The sequence below is a fragment of the Pteropus medius genome, unplaced genomic scaffold, assembly GCF_902729225.1.
Source record: "Pteropus medius unplaced genomic scaffold, Ma_sr-lr_union100, whole genome shotgun sequence".
Taxonomy (NCBI): domain Eukaryota; kingdom Metazoa; phylum Chordata; class Mammalia; order Chiroptera; family Pteropodidae; genus Pteropus; species Pteropus medius.
Window position 1 is genome coordinate 1,391,346 of NW_024350925.1, and position 20,693 is coordinate 1,412,038.

Genomic DNA, 20,693 nt, shown 5'->3' on the forward strand with positions numbered 1-20,693 from the left:
GACTCTTCCTGGGGACGCAAGGAATGCCACCTTCTCTAGCAGCTTCCTTCAACGAACAGGAATCAGAAACGTCTGCTCTTCGGATTTCTCACCACACCGGCTGTGTTTGTGTTCCTTTGCAGGGATTGAGGTGGCAAATGAGGCAGACTGGGAGCGTGTGTCTGCAAGCTTTCCGTTTGGTGGCAAATACGTAGGGCTCGACAGAGAGGGTAAGATCCAAACCTGCAAAATGATGACCCCTAGAGCCACTCATCATACTGTCCCTAGCGACATAAGTGTCGTGTGATGGAAAAAAAACCTTGAGTAGGGAGCCCAAGGACCTGGGATCTTGTTTAGACACGGCGGCTAACTTGTTTTGCCTCGGTTTCCCCAATGGTAAACTAAGCAGTTAGACCAAATTATTTTGAGAAGCCCGTCCAGTCAACTACTTTACGGGTTATAAAAAGAGTCGTTTCTCTCAGAGCTGTGGTTCTTAACCTTTATTGGGTCACAGGCCCATTTGAAATTCAGTAGAATATCATGAACACCTCCCCAGAAAAGGCACATCGTCGTAGAATCTGCATACCATTTCAGAGGCTTCGTGAACTCTCCCGAATCCATGGGCAGTGCGTTAGGGATTGTTTCAGGAGATTAAAGAGCTTATCTGCAGAAGGCAAACATTAAGCGACAGTGACAGCTGCCTAGCCCCAAACCATCTTAACTTTTACATTCCAGCATTAGACCCCAAAATAGAACCCCTGCAGGAGAAAGAGAGTCCCCCTTTTAAAAAGAATCACTTTCGGCTTTTATGTCTTTCTTGATTGTTTGGAAAGGAAGCTGTCAAGAGAAAACAGGCGGAAGAACAATTCAAACAGAACTAAGATTTGACATGCAAAAAAAAAAAACATGCTTGCAGATTTGTCCTAAGCAGCTGTACGCAAGAGCAGGAAGTCCGCCTTCCTGAGTCCACACAGAGGGGCTGACGGGACATCACCCGTGCTGTCTGGCCCCCCAAAAGCCGACACGTTCTTGGTGACACACGGCAGCACCAGGCCTCCACCCTGGCACCCGGGTCCATATCCTCAGCGAGAGACATGTTAGCATTCTCCAACGCTTGCAAACATTCCTACTCCTCCACTTCCGAAGCAAGCGATGGCCCCAGCTCAAGCAGCTTTTAGCGCGGCCTCCGGTCTTCTGGAGTTCGATGTCCCTTCGAGGAGGCAGGACGTTCAGAGGAGACATGAACATGGGGCCTGGCTCTTCGTCCCAGGTCGATGGACAGCTGGATTTCCGCAGTCTGGCTTGAGGAAGATCGGCCATTCACAGTCTAATGGGGACTCAGGAAAGAACTTCCGAAGGAATGAAGATAGAATGCAAAGGAGACATAAACCTGTTCTAGAACCCAGAGCCAGGAGGTGCAGGACCAGGAAATAGCTGCTCTTCGGCAAAAATGACTCGGCACACAAGGGTTGGAAGAAGACCCCTCCGGAGCCTCGAAAGGGTCTCCCGAGGCCAAGGCTTTAAAAAACCTGGAAGGGAAGGAAGAGAGTGGGGAATGAAGGAGGACCGAGCAAGCACGCAACGGCACCGAGCAGCGGGCCGCTCCCGGTACCGACCTAGCCACATGCTCGGTGGCTGACCTTCCGATGGACAAGGAGCTGTGCAGCCAACGGCTGTTCTAACTCTGATCTCATGAAACGGGTCTACGATGGTGCTATCATCAGGAATAGAAACGTGGGCCCTTGGCCTCCACTCCAGTCCCCCAAAAGTCCACGAGGGATGCGGAAGCCTGATACCTCTGAGATGACCCCCACCTCTGCAACATGGCCTCTGCCTTTTTGGTACTATGAGAATTCCGAGCTTCGTTTTACTGGGACTTCACCTCCATGAGGACTGATGAGGAGAAAGCTTATCTAGCATGGGCCTCTGAGGACTGGCAGTGACGAGTAAAGAAAGGGAGCCGGCGGAGCACGTGGAAAGCTGGATCTCACTTCTGTGTATACTGCCGCATGCCAGCCAGCGACGCGACGGTCACACAATCCGAACACCAAGAGAGAGAAAACGCTTCCAAGGGCTCCGTGGCTCCCGTGACCTTAGCAAGTCACCGATCCCCTCTGAACCTCAGCTGCTTTATTTGTTTGGTTAAAACATATAATAGCCTCCGTATTTCTGGCAGTCGATCTGGATCAAATGAGCTAACGGGTGTGAAATCGCTTTACATCAGACAAATACAAAGGACTAAGGATGAAGGGTCAGGGGGCAAGACCGAAATAGTGATTTGCCCTGAAGGAATGAAGTCCTTCTACAGATACTAAGGTGGACTCTCGGCACCTGCTATGAATACCAAAAGAGAGGTTACTCATCTTCTAGAACAAAGGATGGCAGAGTTAGAAGGTCCCGACCTTGTCATTTCACAGATTGGGAAACTGAGGCTCAGAGAAGGAAACGTACTTGTCACAGCCCAGGAATCCTAATTAGTAAACTCGATTCAGAGGCAATTCGTAAAACTACACCGCAGTCTGGCAGGGGCAGAAAGGGAAGGAGAAAGAGGCTCGAAAGCACAGAGAAGCTCAGAACTGGAAGGCAGTCAGTGTAAGGGCCACGTAATCGCAGGCGTGGAGGTGAGTTTCCACCCTCTGCTCCTACATGGCACCCGTTTTCAAAAGCTTGGAGCCCATCGAGAAGGCTCATGCGTAACAAGGTTCTGTAATCGGGTGGGAGACTACATACCTGAGGCCTCAACATTCATCTCCAGGAAGTCTGCCTTGAGAACTGTGGGTAAAGGAGGAAAAACATTTCACTAAGACTCTCGAAATCGGAAATGGAAAGGCAAAGCAAGGCTATGGGCGGCCCTTCCAGGCCAATGCCAAAGTGGTCATTCGAAAAATGGAGAAGTGATTCCATCCAGATATTTCGAAGCATCTAGCTCCACGCTTATAGGTTGGGCTACGTCTGTGGCAGATTAAGAGAGCCCAGTCTCCCAGACACGAAGTTATCTTTTAAGTGCGAGACTGGGTGTCAGACAAGGGGAGGCTAGGGGAGCCCAGAGAAATGGACTCAAGACCAAATACTACATACTGTGATTATCCCTAAGAGGGAGAAGGACAAAGAGAGAGGGCAAATGCCAGGTGGACTACGAATCCTCCTTTGCCTTGAAGACCAAGCCAGCCTGGCCTGGCCTCTCGATGTGCTTAGATCAGTCCTAAATGAGTCTTATCTGGGGATAGCTGGAGGAAAGACAATCTTGAAGAGTCACATATCATATAGTGTGGCCAGAACATCCTAGAATACAGCTGGTCCCAGGGCCACATCCTCAGCATCGATTTGCTCTTCTCTCTTAAGTCTATTTAATAGCTTCTCCCTGAGTGATCATATTTCCATCCATGGTTTCGGTGACCACCAGATACTGAGAACCCCTACGAAGAGCTCCTACTCATATTTTGGTATATGTGAACGCCCCAAGAAGTACGGCGGCTGTACTCAATAGTTTTACCCCTAAATCTACGTAGGTCCAGCCCCGACTACTAGTCTAAGTTGCAGTAACCTACTGGACATCTCTGTTGCAAAAACATTTCAAAAACACCGTGTCCAAAATTGAGCAGAGCGACTTTTCCACAAAACCTGTTCTTTCATGATTAATTATTGTTATCATCTACTTAATTACCCAAGTTAGATTTTCCTCTCTTAATCTTTCTCCAGTGTTCCATGTTCGAAACGTCAGCAAGGTCACGCCTCGCCTCCCATTTCCTTCCTAGTGGCCATACCATAGGTCAAGGCCTCAGGACCTCATCGCGTCTCGCCAGGAGGACCAGTTACCCTCCCTGCCTCCAGTCTTTGGTAAGAGAGTCAAATGCTCCCACTGGGGTCGCCATCGTGTTCGAGCCAATAACTCCCACTTTAGACACGTTCGTTGACGGATTCTGCTCGGGGCTTGAGTTTCTACAAACACAGCCCCTGCCATGCTCCCTTCCCTTGCCCTAAAAGAAGCCTGAACTCTGTCCTTTCTAAGAAGGATTTCAGGATTAGGTCTCCCATCTTCTCCGGTGGCACTTTCTCGATCAATAAACCTTTTCTTTACTCCAAACTCTGATGTTCTGAGTTCTGGACGGGTAACAGCCTGGTGAGGATCAGCCAGGAGGTAGTGCCTGTGACGGACTACTCCGACACTTACAGGAGAATTATCAAAAATATAACAAACTAACTCAAATGCTTTTCAGAATCACATGATCTGGGAAAATGTTTGACATTAAAGCAGATTTTGAATTGGGTTTGGTAAAACAGGCATATCTTTAGAATCATTAGCATTAAATCATTGTTTTATTCTACCTGGGTTTATTAGTCAAATAAGTTCACGTTACCACTGCCGCAAAATTTGTCAGCAAGAAAAATAACTTGATACGATAATATTTTCACAAACGATCTAAACTGAATTGTTAGGAGCAAGTAAATTAAAGAAATATAAACGGGATAAAAAGCGTCTGGTCCCTCTCAGTGCCTTAACTCTGTCTCTCTCACTGTCCCTTGCACTGTCTCTGAGGGGACCCACATTCTGTCTGTGGAGCGTTACCCCTTTTCTAATAAACTTTCCTTTTGACTCCAAAAAAAAAGTTTCTTTTAGGTTACCTTTTAGCGATAATTATATTGTACGCATACTCAAATGGTTTTCTAAATCTCTTTGGTAACTTGAAACTTTTACTAAATTAAATGATAAAAATGTTTGAACATCTAGGTATTTCCAAATAACATGAAAACCTGAAACCTTCATCGCTAGGTAAATCTAATTTTTCCTACTTTTGGCTTCTTAGTACACAGAACCTGAAAGATAAATCTAGATCTATTAATAAATGTCTTGTATTTTATTAAAACAAACACATTTCTGAAAAACTGGTAAGCTGCCAACAAAAGCCTATGTTTCCAGAGGTTATGAAATATATTCATATATTTGCCAATGTATAGAATGCTAGTTGTTTATTTTTTAGCTGTCATTAGAAATTAAGGTTTCTAAAGGTTAAAATTCTCATTAAGATAAAAGAAAACATTTTTTCAGTAAAGAAAGTATAAGGCATGGAGAATTTTTTTTTTAAAGAAAGGAAAGAAATTTTGTTCTATCGTGAGGCTGGTTGTTTTAGAATGGAAAAGTGGAGAGGAGAAGGTCAAAGATCTTTACGTAAAAAGGAAAGTTGTAGAAGGTTTACAGAAAAGGAATCCTGAGAAAAGAAATTTTATGTGAGGTCAAGCCGAATAAGATTGAAATAAATTTCATCAAGTAAGTGACTTTAAATATTAAAAGTAAGCCGATACAAAATTAGTTTGGTTTTCTCCCTCTGCCGAAAAGGATGACCGGTGTGCTACTGACATGTGAGAAAGTTTTCTGCCTAGAAAGTGAAGCTTCCGTGTTTTATCAAAACGAGTTTCTGTGCTTTATGTTGTCTTAAACAGGTCTATTACTTAAGAAATCGAATCTCCTCAATAGTAAGAACTAAGTTTGGCCGACACTTATATAAACTTCTGTATCTGTCTTTGACTATCACTTTGGTGAAATGGATAATTAAGTATTGCTTCGTAATGACTTATGATCCTATTTAGTCAAATCCAAACTTTCTGACATATTTTGACCAACTTCCCAAGGTTCAGGGTTTAAAAGGAGTCTTTTTTTAGCCTGGGAATGGCTTTGGGTTATTCCAGGGGGCCCCTGGAATGCCTCGAAGATTCATTCTCTCTTTATAAAAGAGAAAATGCAAACTAACTAAGCCTATTTGATATACTAAAATTACATGGGAATCTTTGTCAAATAAAGAACTAATTATGTTGTATTTCTACGCATGTTTTCTAATTACTAAATGAATGTTCTAGAGTTTACAATCTCCAAGGGTCTACAATGTCCTGATGCAATGTTTTCATTTTGTATCTTATAATGTTATGTTACAGAGGAAAGCAAACCCCTCTGTCGACTGCACTATTTGAAAATACAGGTTTCTGAGGATACATTTTCAGATTCCACCTTTAAACCAGATGAAGATTCATAGAACTCTAAGGTAAGTGATCGGCGCAAACAGGAATTGGTTTTATAGGATTGAATGAACTAAGGATTGTCTTTTTTTTGTTTGTTTGAAATATTGCCAATTTTCTAATCTTGTTGTTTACCCGATTTAAGGAAACTTTTTTCTCCTAAACTACCTATGACTTAGAGCAATTTGGTAAATTATGCCTTTGTAAGTAAGCGGTATTGAAACATTTACAGTTTTCTTCCTACCTCATCCCTCCAAAATTTAGAGACTCTGAGTGAGTACTATTATTTCCATGGTAATTACGGTTATTTGCATAAATTCAATAGGAATTTGCTCTCTTTATAACAGGACACAATTGGAAAGTGGGGTTATTACCGGGGCTTTGACTGGAATGTCATGTTTGAGAGAGATCTATAGACTCAAATGTGACCAGAAAGCTCTAAGGCAGCGGTCCCCAACCTTTTTGGCCCAGAGATGGATGCTCCTATGAGAATCTAATGCCCGATTATCTGGGGTGGAGCTGAGGCGGTGATGCCGGCGCTGGGGAGCGGCTGCAGATACAGGTGAAGCTGCGCTCGCCCACCTGCCACTCACCTCTTGCTGTGCGGCCCGGTTCCTAATGGGCCATGGACTGGTACCAGTCCACAGCCCGGGGTTTGGGGACCCCTGCTCTAAGGAATTAAGATGGACTTTGGAGGCCAATAAAAGCCTCTTGCAAAAACGGCCTGGTACCTTGCTTACATGGCTCACAGCAGTCTTTGCAGGTGAAAAACGAAGCTGCTTCCTGGGAGATGCAGAGGAAGAACCTCAATACATTTCGGAGGAATCTCTGGACCCGAGATTCACCCAAATGCATAGTGTGATGGCAAGGAGGTGACTTGGCTTCTTAGCCCTGAGAGGCTCATTAAGACTCGGGCTGGAGATTCCCTATGAAATTCCAGGAAAGCAGATTTAAAAGAGCCTGTATGATCGCTTGTTATTCTTACTGTTTTTATATAACTAATCGGCCAAATTTATTGAAACTAGTCATGTAGTAAATTAGTCTTAATTTGGCTGTCTCTGATAAAAACGAGGGTGATTTTAGGGAGAAAAAAATATTTCAATAGCAACTATAGCATGCAGTTAAGGATATTAGATTCTAGTTCAGTCGACTGTCTTTTTTTAAAGTTTTATGTTTCACCTGTGGACTGGACCAAATCCTGAATTTTTCTAGTGAAAGTGTTTGGCTGCAACCCTCTGAACTGGTGTTTCATTTTCCTCCTGTCCTTCCTTTGCCTTGGAATTACTGAGAACTAAAACTGTTTGTTTGTTTTTCCGAGCCTTGCAATTGCAGACTGCAGCTAGACAACATCATGTAAACCTGGGAGACATCATCCCAACAGCTTATGCTTGCACAGTCTTGGCGACTAGTTCTGTGTAAGCCACGCGGAGTCTGACTGAGCGCCCGATGACATCATCAGACACAGTGAGACTGCAGACTGGGAGAATCCGTGAGTCGTCACTGCCTGCCTTCATTCCAGCAAAAGTGACGCCCCAAGCCACCCGTCTGGAGGTGTTCTCAACAGTCAGCCCTACAGAGTCAGAGAATGCTTTATGCTTTGCTCTGATCACTAACCTTTTTCTTTTGTTTTCATAAGTCTTGCCAAATCCCGACATTATGGAATTCAACCTGTATAGCCAGCCATCTGGCCCATTCCAGCGCTCAAGCCCTAAGACTCAGCCAGACCCCCTTGGAGTCATTAGCCTGGGGTCCTTAGACACCAGGATTGCCATAGATCCCTTGTTAGCTGAACAAGGAGGTGTTTGCACAGTGGCCAGCTCGGCACGGTTTGGGGCTCGGGGGACGTAACGAAAGTTACTCTTTGTTCTTTGTCTCGTATGAGGGTACAGGCATTGCAGCCTGCTGCTGCGTCTACCATTGCTGTGGTCTCTGTCTGTAAGCCTGGATGCCCAGGATGCCCCTTCTAAGACTCGGGGACCATCACGGAAGGGGTGGTTATGCGAGATCGCAAGAGCCATGTGTGTTGGGGGCGGGGCACGATAGGCAGACACATCTGATTCCATCTTACGAGCTGTTTTGAGTTTTGGCCTTTGAAAGCACACGGACTGTGGACCTGTAACGTTTACTTTCCCATCTTCCCTATCACCAAGGTAATGATTTTTACAACTTAAGTCAGCTCAGAATATGCGCTGTCATGCTTAAAAGTCTTCCATGACTCCCAATGGCCTACAGTACTAAGCCCAAACTCCTTAGTGTGTTATATAAACCTTTATAATGTGGCCCCAATCCGTCTCCCCGGCCTCACCTCCAGCTTAGCTTCTCTCCTCATCCCACATTCTAGCCAAAGGAAGCAGAGAACGGATGGGAAAACAAGAGTCAGGGAGGCAAAGAGGCAACATACAGAGATAGATCAAGAGACACATGGGGAGAGAGGCAGGAAAGAGGAACAGATCGAGAAACAGACATAAGTAGAAAAAGAGACAGAAAGAGACTGAGAATGACAGGAAAACACTGAGAGACAAATAGAGTGACGAAGACAGACACAGAGGTATAGAAACAGGGTGAGAGACAGAATTAGAGGAAAGAAGGGGACAAACAGAGAGAGAGAGACATAGAGAAATAAGAGAATGTAAAAGAGCAAATGAGATGATTAGGATGCATTTATTAAAAAATGATTTCGTCTCTCTTCTGTCGCCCGTGTCCCTTACCTTCCTGTTTTCCGGGAGGCTGTTTCAAAGAACCTGGTTCTGGAAGCCACCCTGTGAACAGAAGCCAGCCAAGTACCATGAGTTGCTCTGGAACGTGCGCGAGCGCCAACGGCCAATGGAAAGGACAAGACAATAGAAAGCAGATGGGCCACCAAGGCCAGGCCCTGCCTTAGCTGGCAGAGGACCTGGGTCTCAGGAGAAACCCAAGTATCAGACCCCGAGGCTATGGCTGATACCTTTGGTTCCGAATGATGGCCACGTAGACTATTCTTGGGAGGAATAAGTGTAACAAATTGTAGGTTTCAAAGCATAATTGGAGCTGATCAGTCAAAACGGTGGAGGCTTTGGAAAAATTTCCCACATTTTACAGTTATGGAAAACAAGAGAGGTAAGACCAAAGAACTCCAGGAAGAAGCATACTGAGAGCGGTCCCGGGCACTTGCTGAGGACAGGCCAGCTGGGCCACCAAAGCAGCTCTAGCCCTGGTTCCTTGCTTTGCAAGAGGCTCTCTGGAGAATCTGAGTCATGTGGAAGATTTAAAAAAAAAATGTACCCTTGCTTTAAGACAAAAGCCTCACGGCACAAATACAATGAACAGATCTCTTCATTAGATTACTTTTAAAACCACTGGCAATAACAAGAAAATAAGAAAGATACCCAGAGCCAAGGGGGCGTGAAAACAGAAGATAATCTTCTTGCCCTACCGAGATCGGGGCAGCGAGAAAAAATGGCTCTCCTAGTATTAGGCACCGAAGTTCAAAGTCTCCAGCTCTGGGGAAATCTCTCAGCCTTGAGTGTTGAGTGGAACACTCCAACAAGGCTGGTCTGTGACACTCCCTTCAACTGTGAAGTGGGTGACGGGCCAGCGTCGTGCACTGCACGCCCGCCACACCCGCAGTAAGAACCCCAAAAGCCCAAGATGGGCCTTCGGTCAAGGATGAGGGCTAACCCCACTTACACGGATGATGGGATCTCCCCCGCGCCGCCAGCTGCGACGTCTGACTTCGGCTCTGCCTTCTGGGCAGTAGCGCCCCGGCAGGGAGGGTCTGGAGGCCTCACTGGGGGACGGATGATGGTTGGCTTTTCACCCGGAGGACGCACCTTGTTGAAACTTTCCAGGTCCCCTGGAAGAGAAGAGGACGTGAGCAGCCACGCAAAATCACAGGTATGTAGGCTGCCTCCCTCGGCACCCATTTCTTTCTGGTCACTACTAACTCCAGAGTTTTTGTCATTGTCGCAATTTTCCCAGCAGCTATCCCTTCGGAAAGTCTATACTTGAACCTCAGCTCTGAAGTTCATATTCATGTGACCTAGGGTATGTCACATTAATTTGCTAAGTCTCAGTTTCCTCATCTATATAATCCAGATCGATAATACATTATCTTACAGAGATATCGAGAGAACTGAATTAGGCACCAATATGTTTAGTACGGTACCTGGCACACGGCAGGTGCTTAGTCGATGTGTGATGATGAGTTTGAATTTGTTATAGTCATCATCACCGAAACGCAGGCCCCTTACCCCTTCATTTTTATAGCAGTCTCTCCAAACATGCCTTCCTGCCTCTAATTTCCAGGTCAGTCAGCACAAAATAAATCACACATAATTTTTTATAAAACATTTCTGGCTGGAGTATGGAGAAACGGATGCACTCACACATTGCTGGTGGCATTGTCTACCGGGCTTATTCTATCTAGACAGCCATCGAGAATTCCAGAACAATGTGGACGACATGCAAAATCATACATATGAGACAGTTCATACTCTATCTAGTGGATCTACTTTGAGGATCAGGCAAAGGAATTTAACCCAAAAGAAAACAATAAAAAAAAAAACAACTGGCAGGAAAACATGCTTCTTGATGGCAAAATCCTACCACAAAGGCTAAGCAAACGAGTCAATTCTTAAAAGCATTTAACCAGTACACATCATGCACAAACTGAAAACGACTTGGGCCGGGTCAAAAAAAAATACATGCATATAAAATAAGTGAGAAAAAGGCCACAAAAAATGCCGTAGGCTTGATGGGCACCATATGTGAATAGACACACGTTCGGCCATGCGTGGGAGTCAGTTAATGTTGATATTCATTCAATTTGTTAGTAAATCTTGATATTCGTTAAGCTTTCTTATTAAAAAATTTTAAGGTAACTGTAAAAAACATGGAGTTTAATCCATATAATTATGTAAGAGTTACCCTAAGTAGTTTTACACTGTTTATCTTCTCCTTAAATATCTTCCCAACTCCTTAATGTAAATTTGAGGCCCTCTATGAGCTGGCCCCCAATTATCAGCCCAGGCACGAACTCTGGACTTAACCATCAGCTCTACTTGAGTCAACTGGTCTCCTCTCTACCCTATCAAAGCAGGCTGCGACGCTTACATCCATGTCATAGTGAAAAGTGCAGAGTGTGGAGCTGGCTGGACCTGGCATTGAGGCCGATTCTGCTGTCCCCAGGCTGCGGGACCCTGGGCGGTTATTTGACCTCTTTGACTCAATTTCTTCATCTGGGAAATGGGTACAATGACCACGCTCCACGAGACGGTTGTGTCTTATCTGTATTGTAACCTCAACACTCAGCTCAGATCTCAGCTCCCTGAACACGCCGGCTGGCACGGGTAACTGCCATCCATGCGAACTGCTCATGAACTGCTTACACAGTGCCATGTGGGTTTTTCAGTCCCCCCACCTAGCCCTTCTAGTGAAAGAGACGGATGTGAAGAGAAATGACAACGACACACTGTGGCCGATGCTCTCACGGAAGAACGCGTCAAGTACTGTTCATTTAGACACATATCAATCCTGTCTCCCCATCTACACTGCACCTTCCACTTCTGGACAAAGCCATTCCCCTTAGCGCCAGGCTGGGTACACAGAACTGCAGCTAAAACAAAAACCACAATCGTAATAACCTGATTTTTCTAACACGGTTTATACCATTGAAAGCACTTTCCCAGACAACTATCTGAGGCGCGCAATGAGCTTGGGGGGAGAGAAGAGATGGATCTCACCTTCCCCATTTTGCGGAGAAGGAAACTGACGTTCAGCAGGGTGAAATGAATGATTCAGCCACAATCACACAATTAGAGAAGCAGCAGAGACGGGTTTCTTCCCTGTGTCTGCCGTTTTGCGGATATTCTTAGAAATATTAAAAGTATAAATAATAATAGTGGTCGTGGTAATAAGATAACTGGTAAAAAGTTTAGCTACCTTTTTCTTATTGAACACCTGTTCCGTTCCAGGTACTATACGCAGTACTGGACGCATTTATTCTCATTTAATACCGGTTATAACCCTGCGAGGTAGAAAGTGTAATAATCCCTGTTGTACACTTGAGCAAACAGACACGCAGAGGTGGGGAAGCTCACAATCAACTGGCCATACGTGCAGGTCCATCTGCTTTCTGAAGCCCAAGCGGTCCCAAGTACCAGCGGAGTTCAACCCTGGCTACACACTGGGAACGGGTAAATCGTTCGGTACCTGGGCCCCAGTCCCAGAGATTCCTGTTTAACCGACTGGGTAGGACCTGGGTTTGGGTATTTTTAAAAGCTCCCCAGGTGATGCTATGTGTAACCACTAAGCTACATGATGCTTCTTGCTCACGGCCGATGACCGATTACCGGAGCTGACAATACTGTCCCATTTCTACTGCTTACCAGAGGGGGCGCTGGACAGGAAGCATATGATGCAGTCGGAGGCAAAAAGGCACTTCTACCTGAAACTGTGTCCACCCTAGGGCTATCACTTCTGGTGATGAGAGAGCCAGATGGTACCACCCAAGGTCTGAACCCCATTATTCCCAAGTCACAGCCACATCTAAATGGCCCCGTGTCCTCCCGGCTCTTTATTGGGAGCTGCAATTTGATGATTCATCGCCAGTCAGTCTTTGAGGTCAGAGGCAAAGGGTTTTCTTGGTTGAAAGACTCCAATGTTATCTCCTGATTCTAACTTGCCACAGAAAAGCCACAGTGTCAAACTGAAGAGGCGGGAATGGAAGACTAATATAACCGGGGCCCAGAAGACACAGATTCTAGTCTTAATACTAACCCTGGCTTGCTGCATGACCTGGAGGAGATCCCTTGACTACCTGGACAATGCGGACCTGGACTATTCTCCAGATTACTGCGTCCATGGTATCAGTCTGTAGGCCTGTATCTCTCCCCGCGGACTTTCCTATGCTGCTTCTGAGTACTCTAGAAGCCAGTTCTGCTCATATACTTAACCAGCTTGAAAAAAATCTCTAGATAAATGGATGATAGATACAGATAGATAGATGATTAGATAGATAGATGATTAAATAGGTAGATAGATAGATAGACAGACAGACAGACAGATAGATGATAGATAGATAGATGATTAGATAGATAATAGACAGAGATTTAGATTTCCTAGCTCTCTGTTTCCTGCAGCACAAGCCGAACCATCTTTAACCTAGAATTCGCTACCCTCTTCCACTTGGTTTCAGCTGGTCTTTCTGATCTACCTTGCCACCATCCTCTTCCCGTGCCCTAGTCCACACAAACAGTATTATTTGTTGTCCCACGTACATATCTTACAATTGATCATCTCTTTCCCAGCTGCCTTTCACCTTATTTCCACTTGCCCAAATTTGCATCATCCATCAAGCCTCAGCTTAAGCGCTGTAACAATTAGTTAGCGTCAGACGGTCCAAGTTCCTGTCTGACTCTTAAGGCACTCATCATCTTGTGCTCTGAATCAGGGCTCTTTGTTTTGCTGGCTCGATCTCTCTTATTAAGATGGGAACAACTTGAGAGCAAGATGCACGTAGGATTCGTTTCTGTAATTACCGGAGACCCAAGTAAATTGCTTTGCAGTAACTGGTATTTAAGAAATATTTATCGAGTAGAGAAAAATGTAGTTCAGTCATTTAGAAAGACAACAAAAAAAGCTTTCCCTTTTTAAGTCTCCAGTTATGCCATCTGTGACACACTCGTCATATGCCCAAATTTCAGGGCTATACTGAAACCTAAATTGAAAGGTGTTCAACAGACTGGCTATTTCTGGAGGGCTCTTGTACCCAGCCTCTGCTTTCCTAAGGAATGCACACAGATGACCAAACACAGACTTCACCTGCCAGGGGGCTTAAAACTGAGTTGGAGAATGAAGTCACGCTCATGGGAAGTAAGTGTGAATACTATAAGTCAGCAGCCACATTAGAGGGCCAGCGTGGGTGCCAAAACAAGTAAGAAAGGGCAGGACTGTCAGGAGGCTTCGTGGAGGGCGCAGGACTTGGGCTGCATCTGGAGGGACAGCTGAGAAGCCTTGCCTGGCCCTTCCTTCCTCTCGCTGGGTGTCTGGCGTGGTCAGAGACAGACTGCCGAAGGAACGAGTAGCTCTGAGCTCTTTCTGACATCCATATTTGAGGCCTGAGGCTTCTCACAGGCTCCAGAATACAGAGGAGGAGACATCTACTGCTTTCCATGCCTGTCATTTCCTGGGACGCTGTGAACCACCCAAGACCACTATTATTTTTTTGAACTTCTATGATATCACTAGACGCTTTGTATACCTAATCTTACTCGAACCCCACAAAAACCTCGTGTGCCACGTAGGCAATGTTGTCACTTAGAGTTGAGAAAACAGGCTTGAAGAAGTGAAGTTTACCTAAGATCATGGAGCTAGTAATTAGCCTCCTATAAAAGGTCCCACAGCGAGGATGAGGGGTTCAAATTCACATCTGGGAGACTCTGGAGCCCGAGTCACATCCGAGATGCCCCGAAGCCTTTTGAGCCTACGGTCCTTTCTACCAAACTGTACTTCCTCTTCATTTCTTTTAAGCCTTGGTCCACAGCCGAATTTTATTACAAATCAGACCTCCTTCTCCAGCCCAACCTGTGCCTTCCCTCCCATTCTCTGTCTGGTGACCGAAGAAACCAAAGAACCTCAGCATCTGTGCACTTCTTAGGACCCGATGGCAATCTGTCTTTGACCTTGAGCAACTTTCTTCCACCTTTCCTTATACCCATCTACACCCAACCTGAGGGCACAGGGTTAGCGGAGGGGACTGTTTCCTACTGCAGATTCCTCCAGTCTTCTGGAATGATCTTTCTTTCTACGACACTCCCCCAGACTTATCTTAAAGCTTCTATTTCCTTTAGCCGCTAATTACCAATCTGGAGTTAGGCTCCAGGAAAGGCAGAGAATGAAAGCCAAACAAGTAGATTAAAGCGTAATGAGTCCAAACAAGAAAATCTGGGCAATGGCCAGCATGACCCATTACTGCAAGAGCAAGTCTGTTCCTAATACATTTAGAGCAGATGTAAATGCCACTCGTAGCATTAGTCACCCCGGTGGAGAACTAATGGCCCTGTGGGTGAGCAAGGCTTAACAAGCACTATTTTGGCAAGCCCAAGAGCACACCACCGGAAGGCAGTTTCTTCTTCCCCAGAAGATGGAGGGAAAGAGCTAACGGGGGCCGCTGAACCCAGACGTCACTGGCTCCTTGCCCCATGGTCCTACCAGCATTCATTCTCGTCCCCACTAAGAAGCGGATCACAGAGCACTGGGACTGGCTGCGTACATGCTTCCCTCACTGGGAAGGCAGGGCCCAAGGCCTTTCGCTTTTGTCTCTCCCATCGTCTGAATAAATAAACACAGAGAAGTCTCTATCTTCCCCCAAAGGAAAGCCCTAAAGTACTTCGTGGAAGCTACACAAATGCCCTTTCCAAAGGCAGGCCTCATAAGGAGTGGTCGCATCGATGGGCTTGTAGGATTTTGTTCCCCTCGACGTGAATGCTTCTTTGAAAAGAGAAAGGGGACGGTAGCTAGCTAAAGCTGCTGAAGAAATCAGATGTGGTACCTAGGAAGTCAAGGTTCAAGCCCCATCTCTACATCTTACAACCTGGCTGACCATGTGATTTTTATCACTTCTCTGAGCCTCAGTTTCCCCGTCTGTGAAATAGGGAGAAGAAAACCTTATCTCAAAGGCCTATCATAATGATTATAAGAAGGAGAAGTACCCAGTTCCATGGCCGAACGGGCAGGGCCCCTTGACAAAATGGCATCAGCAAACAATATTGATTTTACTGTTGAGTCGACTGCCATGGAACAAAGCAATTTAAGTTGTGCCTTGCTAAGAAAGGTGCTATTTTTAATTGCTAAGAAAAAAACGTGGAGAATACCAAGTCCAACTGAAGGCTGGATCCACACGAGGGATGAGGACGGAGGACAGGCCAGTGACACAGGTGGATGGTTAAAGCAATGAGGACCGGACACTGGCTCTCAGGTTGGCAGGCGAAGCTCTGAACGACAGAGCTGAAATGGAATGACAAGCACAAGGTGCAGAGGGGGGTCTGCTGAGGTGACAGCTCCCTCCCCGGGGGCTGAGAACGATCTGCTATAGCCCAGTCAGAGCTGTCTGCAGCCTTGGCTTAACTGACATCTGTCCTGATGCCTGGAATCAAATCTATCCGTGGAGTGGCAGCCAAAATGTGGGTGAGGGGGAGCGCGTGGGAGGTAGGAGTGGGCAAGGTTCAAAAAGGCAACTTAATTGCTTAATTCTCCACCGAGGGCACAACTACTAACTTCTTTAGCTCTGCTTTCTGTAGCCAAGGCTAGAGCTTTGAAAAAAGCTGCATCCCACTGGCCTGTTGCTCACTCATTTAAGGCAGCAAGCGAAGACAGGCATTGCTACGGCCCAAACTTACATAGTCCAGATGACACTGGACAGTCAGACCGGCACTTACATCACCTGAAACCATTAGATCAGAGCGGCTGCCACCAGCAGCCTGCGGCAGGACTGTGGAGGAAGGGGACGAGGGGAATGCTCGTCCTCTGGGATTTCACTCTGCAGCAGAAGACGGTGACTGACCTTTGAACTGATAGAGAGGGCTGAGCGACTCTGTGTGCCGAGCCGATAGGATCGGGCTGACCTCAAGGCTCGGCAGCAGGCAAGGCAGACTTAGCGGTGACGAATGGGAGCTGGGTTACCCAGCTCTCTGCCAGTGACGTAAAGGTCAGTGTACGACTTATAAGTTAAAGCAGATGGCCACACAGAGGGCGGGCCTAGCTTGGCTACTTTCCAGAAGAGGCACATCTCACAGGGGGGAAGGGGGAGAGGAGGAGATGAACAGCATTTTGAATATGAATTCTATGTCAGATATTTTATTGGTTATTCATTTTTAACCTTAGCAATAATTCTGTGGACTGAGCTGCTTCTCCCATTTACACGAGGAAACCAAGGTGTTCGAAAAAGTTAGATAACTATAATCATACAGATGCATTGGCGCGTCAAGCCAGAGAACGGTCAGCCACTCAGTGAAAATTTCATTGGACCCCCACAGAATAACTCTCCCTGGACTGTGCCCTGACACGATGTCTTCATCCCATACTGAGGCTGTGATATGCGACAATTCATGGGAGAAGATGGTTCTCAGAAGCGTCTGGCCTCAAAAACAGAAGAGTTATTACCCTTTACCCAAACAACTGGCTGGTTGTTCCTGTAAGAACTTGGAATTACATAAACACCAAGTTCTTTTCACTTGCCGTTTTTGTTTGTTTGTTTGTTTGTTTTTTACAAATTTTTGAGCAAAACACTCCAGCAAGTGTGTAAGGCTTCAGGGCAAACATTTTACGCACTAACACCTTTGTGCCGCTCCTGGCCTCACTTGTTCTGACCTGTGCTCTCGGATCCCAGGCAGAGGTCAGCAAACTTTTCCTGTAAAGTGTCCTATAGTGAATATCTTAGGCTTTGCAGGCCATAAGGTCTGTGTCGCCACAGCTCGATCCTATTATGTAAGTGGAAGGGCATGCATCTGTTCGTGGGCACGGAACTTGGAATTTCATAGCATTTTCATGTGTTATGACATATTACGTTTCTTTTGATTTTTCCCAAGCATTATCCTGTGCTATCTTCACAGACTTACACCCGCCCCGCTTTGATTCCGTGTGCATTAGCCCCAGCCTCACACACAAGTCTCTGCATGCAGCGGCCAGTTACATCTGCAGAAGTCGGCCACATTTTGGTTTATAATTCGTAATTTAAAAAGTCCAGAGTTTTACAGAAGTCATGCCCCTCTGTCCCTATTTCTGCTAAACTAGAAAGTGAGGCCGAGGAAACAGTAGTTCACAGAGTCAGAGCTGCTTATAAAAAGGTAAAGTGACAGTTTTGCCTTGTTGAAAATGACATAGATTTGGGGGCGTACCAGACATGGTGGGATTTAAAACACAGCTCTGCTAGTTACTAGCTTTTGGCAAGTCGCCTACCACGAGGAGCCCCAGATTTCTAGTAGAAAAAAAATAATAATACATTCTGCACAGTGAGGTCGTGAGGATCAAAACTAGCATGTCACGCCTCGTGCAATGCCAGGCACAGTGCAGGTATTTAATAAACGGCAATGGCAGCAATAATAATAATAATAAATAATATCACTATTATTAATTTATTCCACAAATAATGATTGCCGACCAGGTGACTGGCAGGCATCGTTCTAAGCGCTCGGGGTAGAAAGGTAAAGGAAACTCTAGAGATGCTGTGAGCGGTCTGTACGTTCTTATCTGCAATCTCAACATTAGCGGCAGAAAACTAGGACAGATTTCTACTTAAGTATCTCCAACTTCAGAAAGATCTTGAAGTAGGTGGGGTGGGTTCTGGTTCCAAGGGATTCTCAAGCACTTACCCTCCTTGTGGGAAGCCAAGGGCCGTGGAGCTGGTCTCTTTACGTAGAAAGAGGGGGCCCTGGCGGGCACAGAGCCCGGCACAGGTCCATTGGTGGCCTTCGCCACGATCCTGGTCGGTCCATCCTGCAGCTTAATCACCAACTTCCCCATGTCCACGTCAGGGAAGGGCTCCAACTTGCCATCTGAAACAGGCTTGCTTAGGGACTTCCCCCAAGGATCACTGTCCCCACTCTTCTGAATAGGCAGTTTGGGGTACTGCGGCAGTTTGGGGGGTTCGATACCGCTGGCGATAGTACCATTGGGTGTCTGCTCTTGGGTGTCATCTAGGTAAAGAGGGAATATTAATGATAACCTGTATCACCTTTTACTTTTGTACACGCATGCACGGTATCAAAAAATTGTATACATTTTCAAAAGAGCTGCTGTTGCGGATCAAATCAATGATATCCCCCAAATTGGTCCCTGCCTTCCCCGATTTGTGTAGAGTCACATGTCCCATCAAATAGGGAATTCGATTCAAGATGTGAGTATAATTTTCACCACCATAGTTCAGTAAGGTCACGATATACCAAGTTGCTTTGTTTGAAGGGATATGTAACTCAAAAGGGACTTAAGAATCCCCAATCAATTGCATATTCTATTCTCTTCGAAATAAAGATATCAATTAATCCTTAACTATTTCTATTTCCATCCAAAGGAATTTGTAAAGATCTCTCAGATTTAAGTAATAAACGTAACAGAATTCAACTTCTTTCTCTCTCTCTCCTCATAAAGAAACCCCCAACTAGCCACTTTCCGGTCTCCTAGCTTTTGCGGTCTGTGACTCCCTGTGACGAGAGTACATGATTTTCAGTTGTTCTGAGTCTTACTTAAAGCTTTGAGACTCTAATGAGAGCCAGGGATACTCTCCCTGGAAAAATTCACCTGCACAAATACATGGAAAATTTTGAAAACCAATGTTAAGAGATTAATGGAGTTCCCTAAAATACTTAAGGACTCTCTGGTTGTCAACTTCTTCTATAAACTGTCCCCTTCCTTCGTCATGGATGCCCTAGATCAGAGTGTAGTGGTTAAGGACAGAGGTTGTAGTCAGCTAGATGACACCTGAGAGACGTGTCAACTGACTGTAATATGTGGATCCTATTTGGATCCTGACTTCTTAAAATGAAATCATAGGAGAATGGGAACACTTACTACATGGGTAGTGATATTAACGAATTACTGTTTTCTTTTCTTTTAGGTATGACGGTGGCATTGTGATTCTGGTTTAAAAAGAGCGCTAATCTTCTAGAGATACACACTGAATCATTTCTGGATGAAATGGCATGCTGTCTGGGTCGGGGGAGGGGCGGTAAACATTGGAGCTGGTGGATAAGAACACGGCGGGTACGCTCTATATATGTTTTCCAACCTCTGCTTATGTTTGAAATCCTCCAAAATAAAATGTTAAAGGAAACGTAGGCTCTGGAGCCGGTCGGCCAGCTCTGAATCTTAGTTCTGCTTCTTACGAACTGTGGGGGCTGAAGCGAGCCCCTGAGTGCTCAGATGTTTTCCCCAGGGAAATGGGAGTAATAAGTAAGAGTATCTATGTCCTGAGGTGGTGGCGAGGATCCCATGAGATGGCATTGCCATTTCAGTGCCCGGGGAGTGATTAACACTCGATGGTTGTTAGCTATCACTGACACTATTATATTCCAAGTGGGCGGAGGTTGGCCTGAGTCTTGCTGCCAAGACCTTTCTCCCCAGAGAGTTTTCTTCTCCTTGGGAACCTGTCACCAATCACTGCTGCCACCACCATAGGGCTCAGGGCCAAGAGTGGCTTCTCTATAGCTACCCTGCTCTGGTCCCACGGTAGACATATGGCCCTGCTTTTCTTAACTTTGACACAACTGCCATCGGACTAGAATAGCCAAACAGGAAAAAATTACCGAAGGGTCGCAGGTCATCGTACAGACATAAACTCAGGAGTGCCGGGTCACTAGGTCACGTGCTTCCTGGACACGTCCTGTGCCCAGCCAAAAGACAAACTCGCTCTCTGAGCACGAATTTTCAAAAGCTTGCTCTGCCAGGCTCAGAAGCAAGGAGAAGCCCACCTTCTGCCTGCCCTCTTTTGAGGATGAGCCTCGGTACTGACCTTTACCGTCCCCCGCGGAAGAAGCGTAGAAGACTGTCCTTTCTCGCAGCAAGCGCTTGGAAATCGTGATTGGTTTGTGTCTCCTGGCTGTCACTCGAGGTGGAGGCACCGGGGGCGCGGCACTTTCTTCAGGAGGACCTGAATAGATCTGTGAAGAGGGAATATTTCCAGGAATCGGTTAGGAAGGTCAAGTTCCTGTCTCCCTAGTGCTAACTGGGACTTG

General features: G+C 45.9%; 1 protein-coding gene across 1 annotated transcript; it reads right to left on the minus strand.

Moving 5' to 3' along the window:
• Positions 1-464: 464 nt before the first annotated feature.
• Positions 465-20,622, minus strand: LOC120585412 (oligophrenin-1-like). The gene is made up of 6 exons (XM_039841731.1): positions 20,471-20,622; positions 18,336-18,659; positions 9,655-9,820; positions 8,697-8,747; positions 2,710-2,751; positions 465-1,508 (listed from the first exon to the last, which is right to left on the minus strand). Exons 2-5 carry the CDS (start codon positions 18,484-18,486, stop codon positions 2,718-2,720), a joined length of 402 nt encoding a protein of 133 aa, XP_039697665.1. The 5' UTR covers positions 18,487-18,659; positions 20,471-20,622; the 3' UTR covers positions 465-1,508; positions 2,710-2,717.
• Positions 20,623-20,693: the final 71 nt, after the last annotated feature.

What these genes read in the sequence shown, in the direction of transcription:
- LOC120585412 (XM_039841731.1), bottom strand. Translation starts at nt 18,486, where the DNA reads ATGGGGAAGTTGGTGATTAAGCTGCAGGATGGACCGACCAGGATCGTG. An exon ending in CTTGGCTTCCCACAAGGAGG is followed by an intron (nt 9,821 to 18,335) that starts GTAAGTGCTTGA and finishes CTTCTCTTCCAG; the next exon opens with GGGACCTGGAAAGTTTCAAC. An exon ending in GGGGAGATCCCATCATCCGT is followed by an intron (nt 8,748 to 9,654) that starts GTAAGTGGGGTT and finishes TTCTGTTCACAG; the next exon opens with GGTGGCTTCCAGAACCAGGT.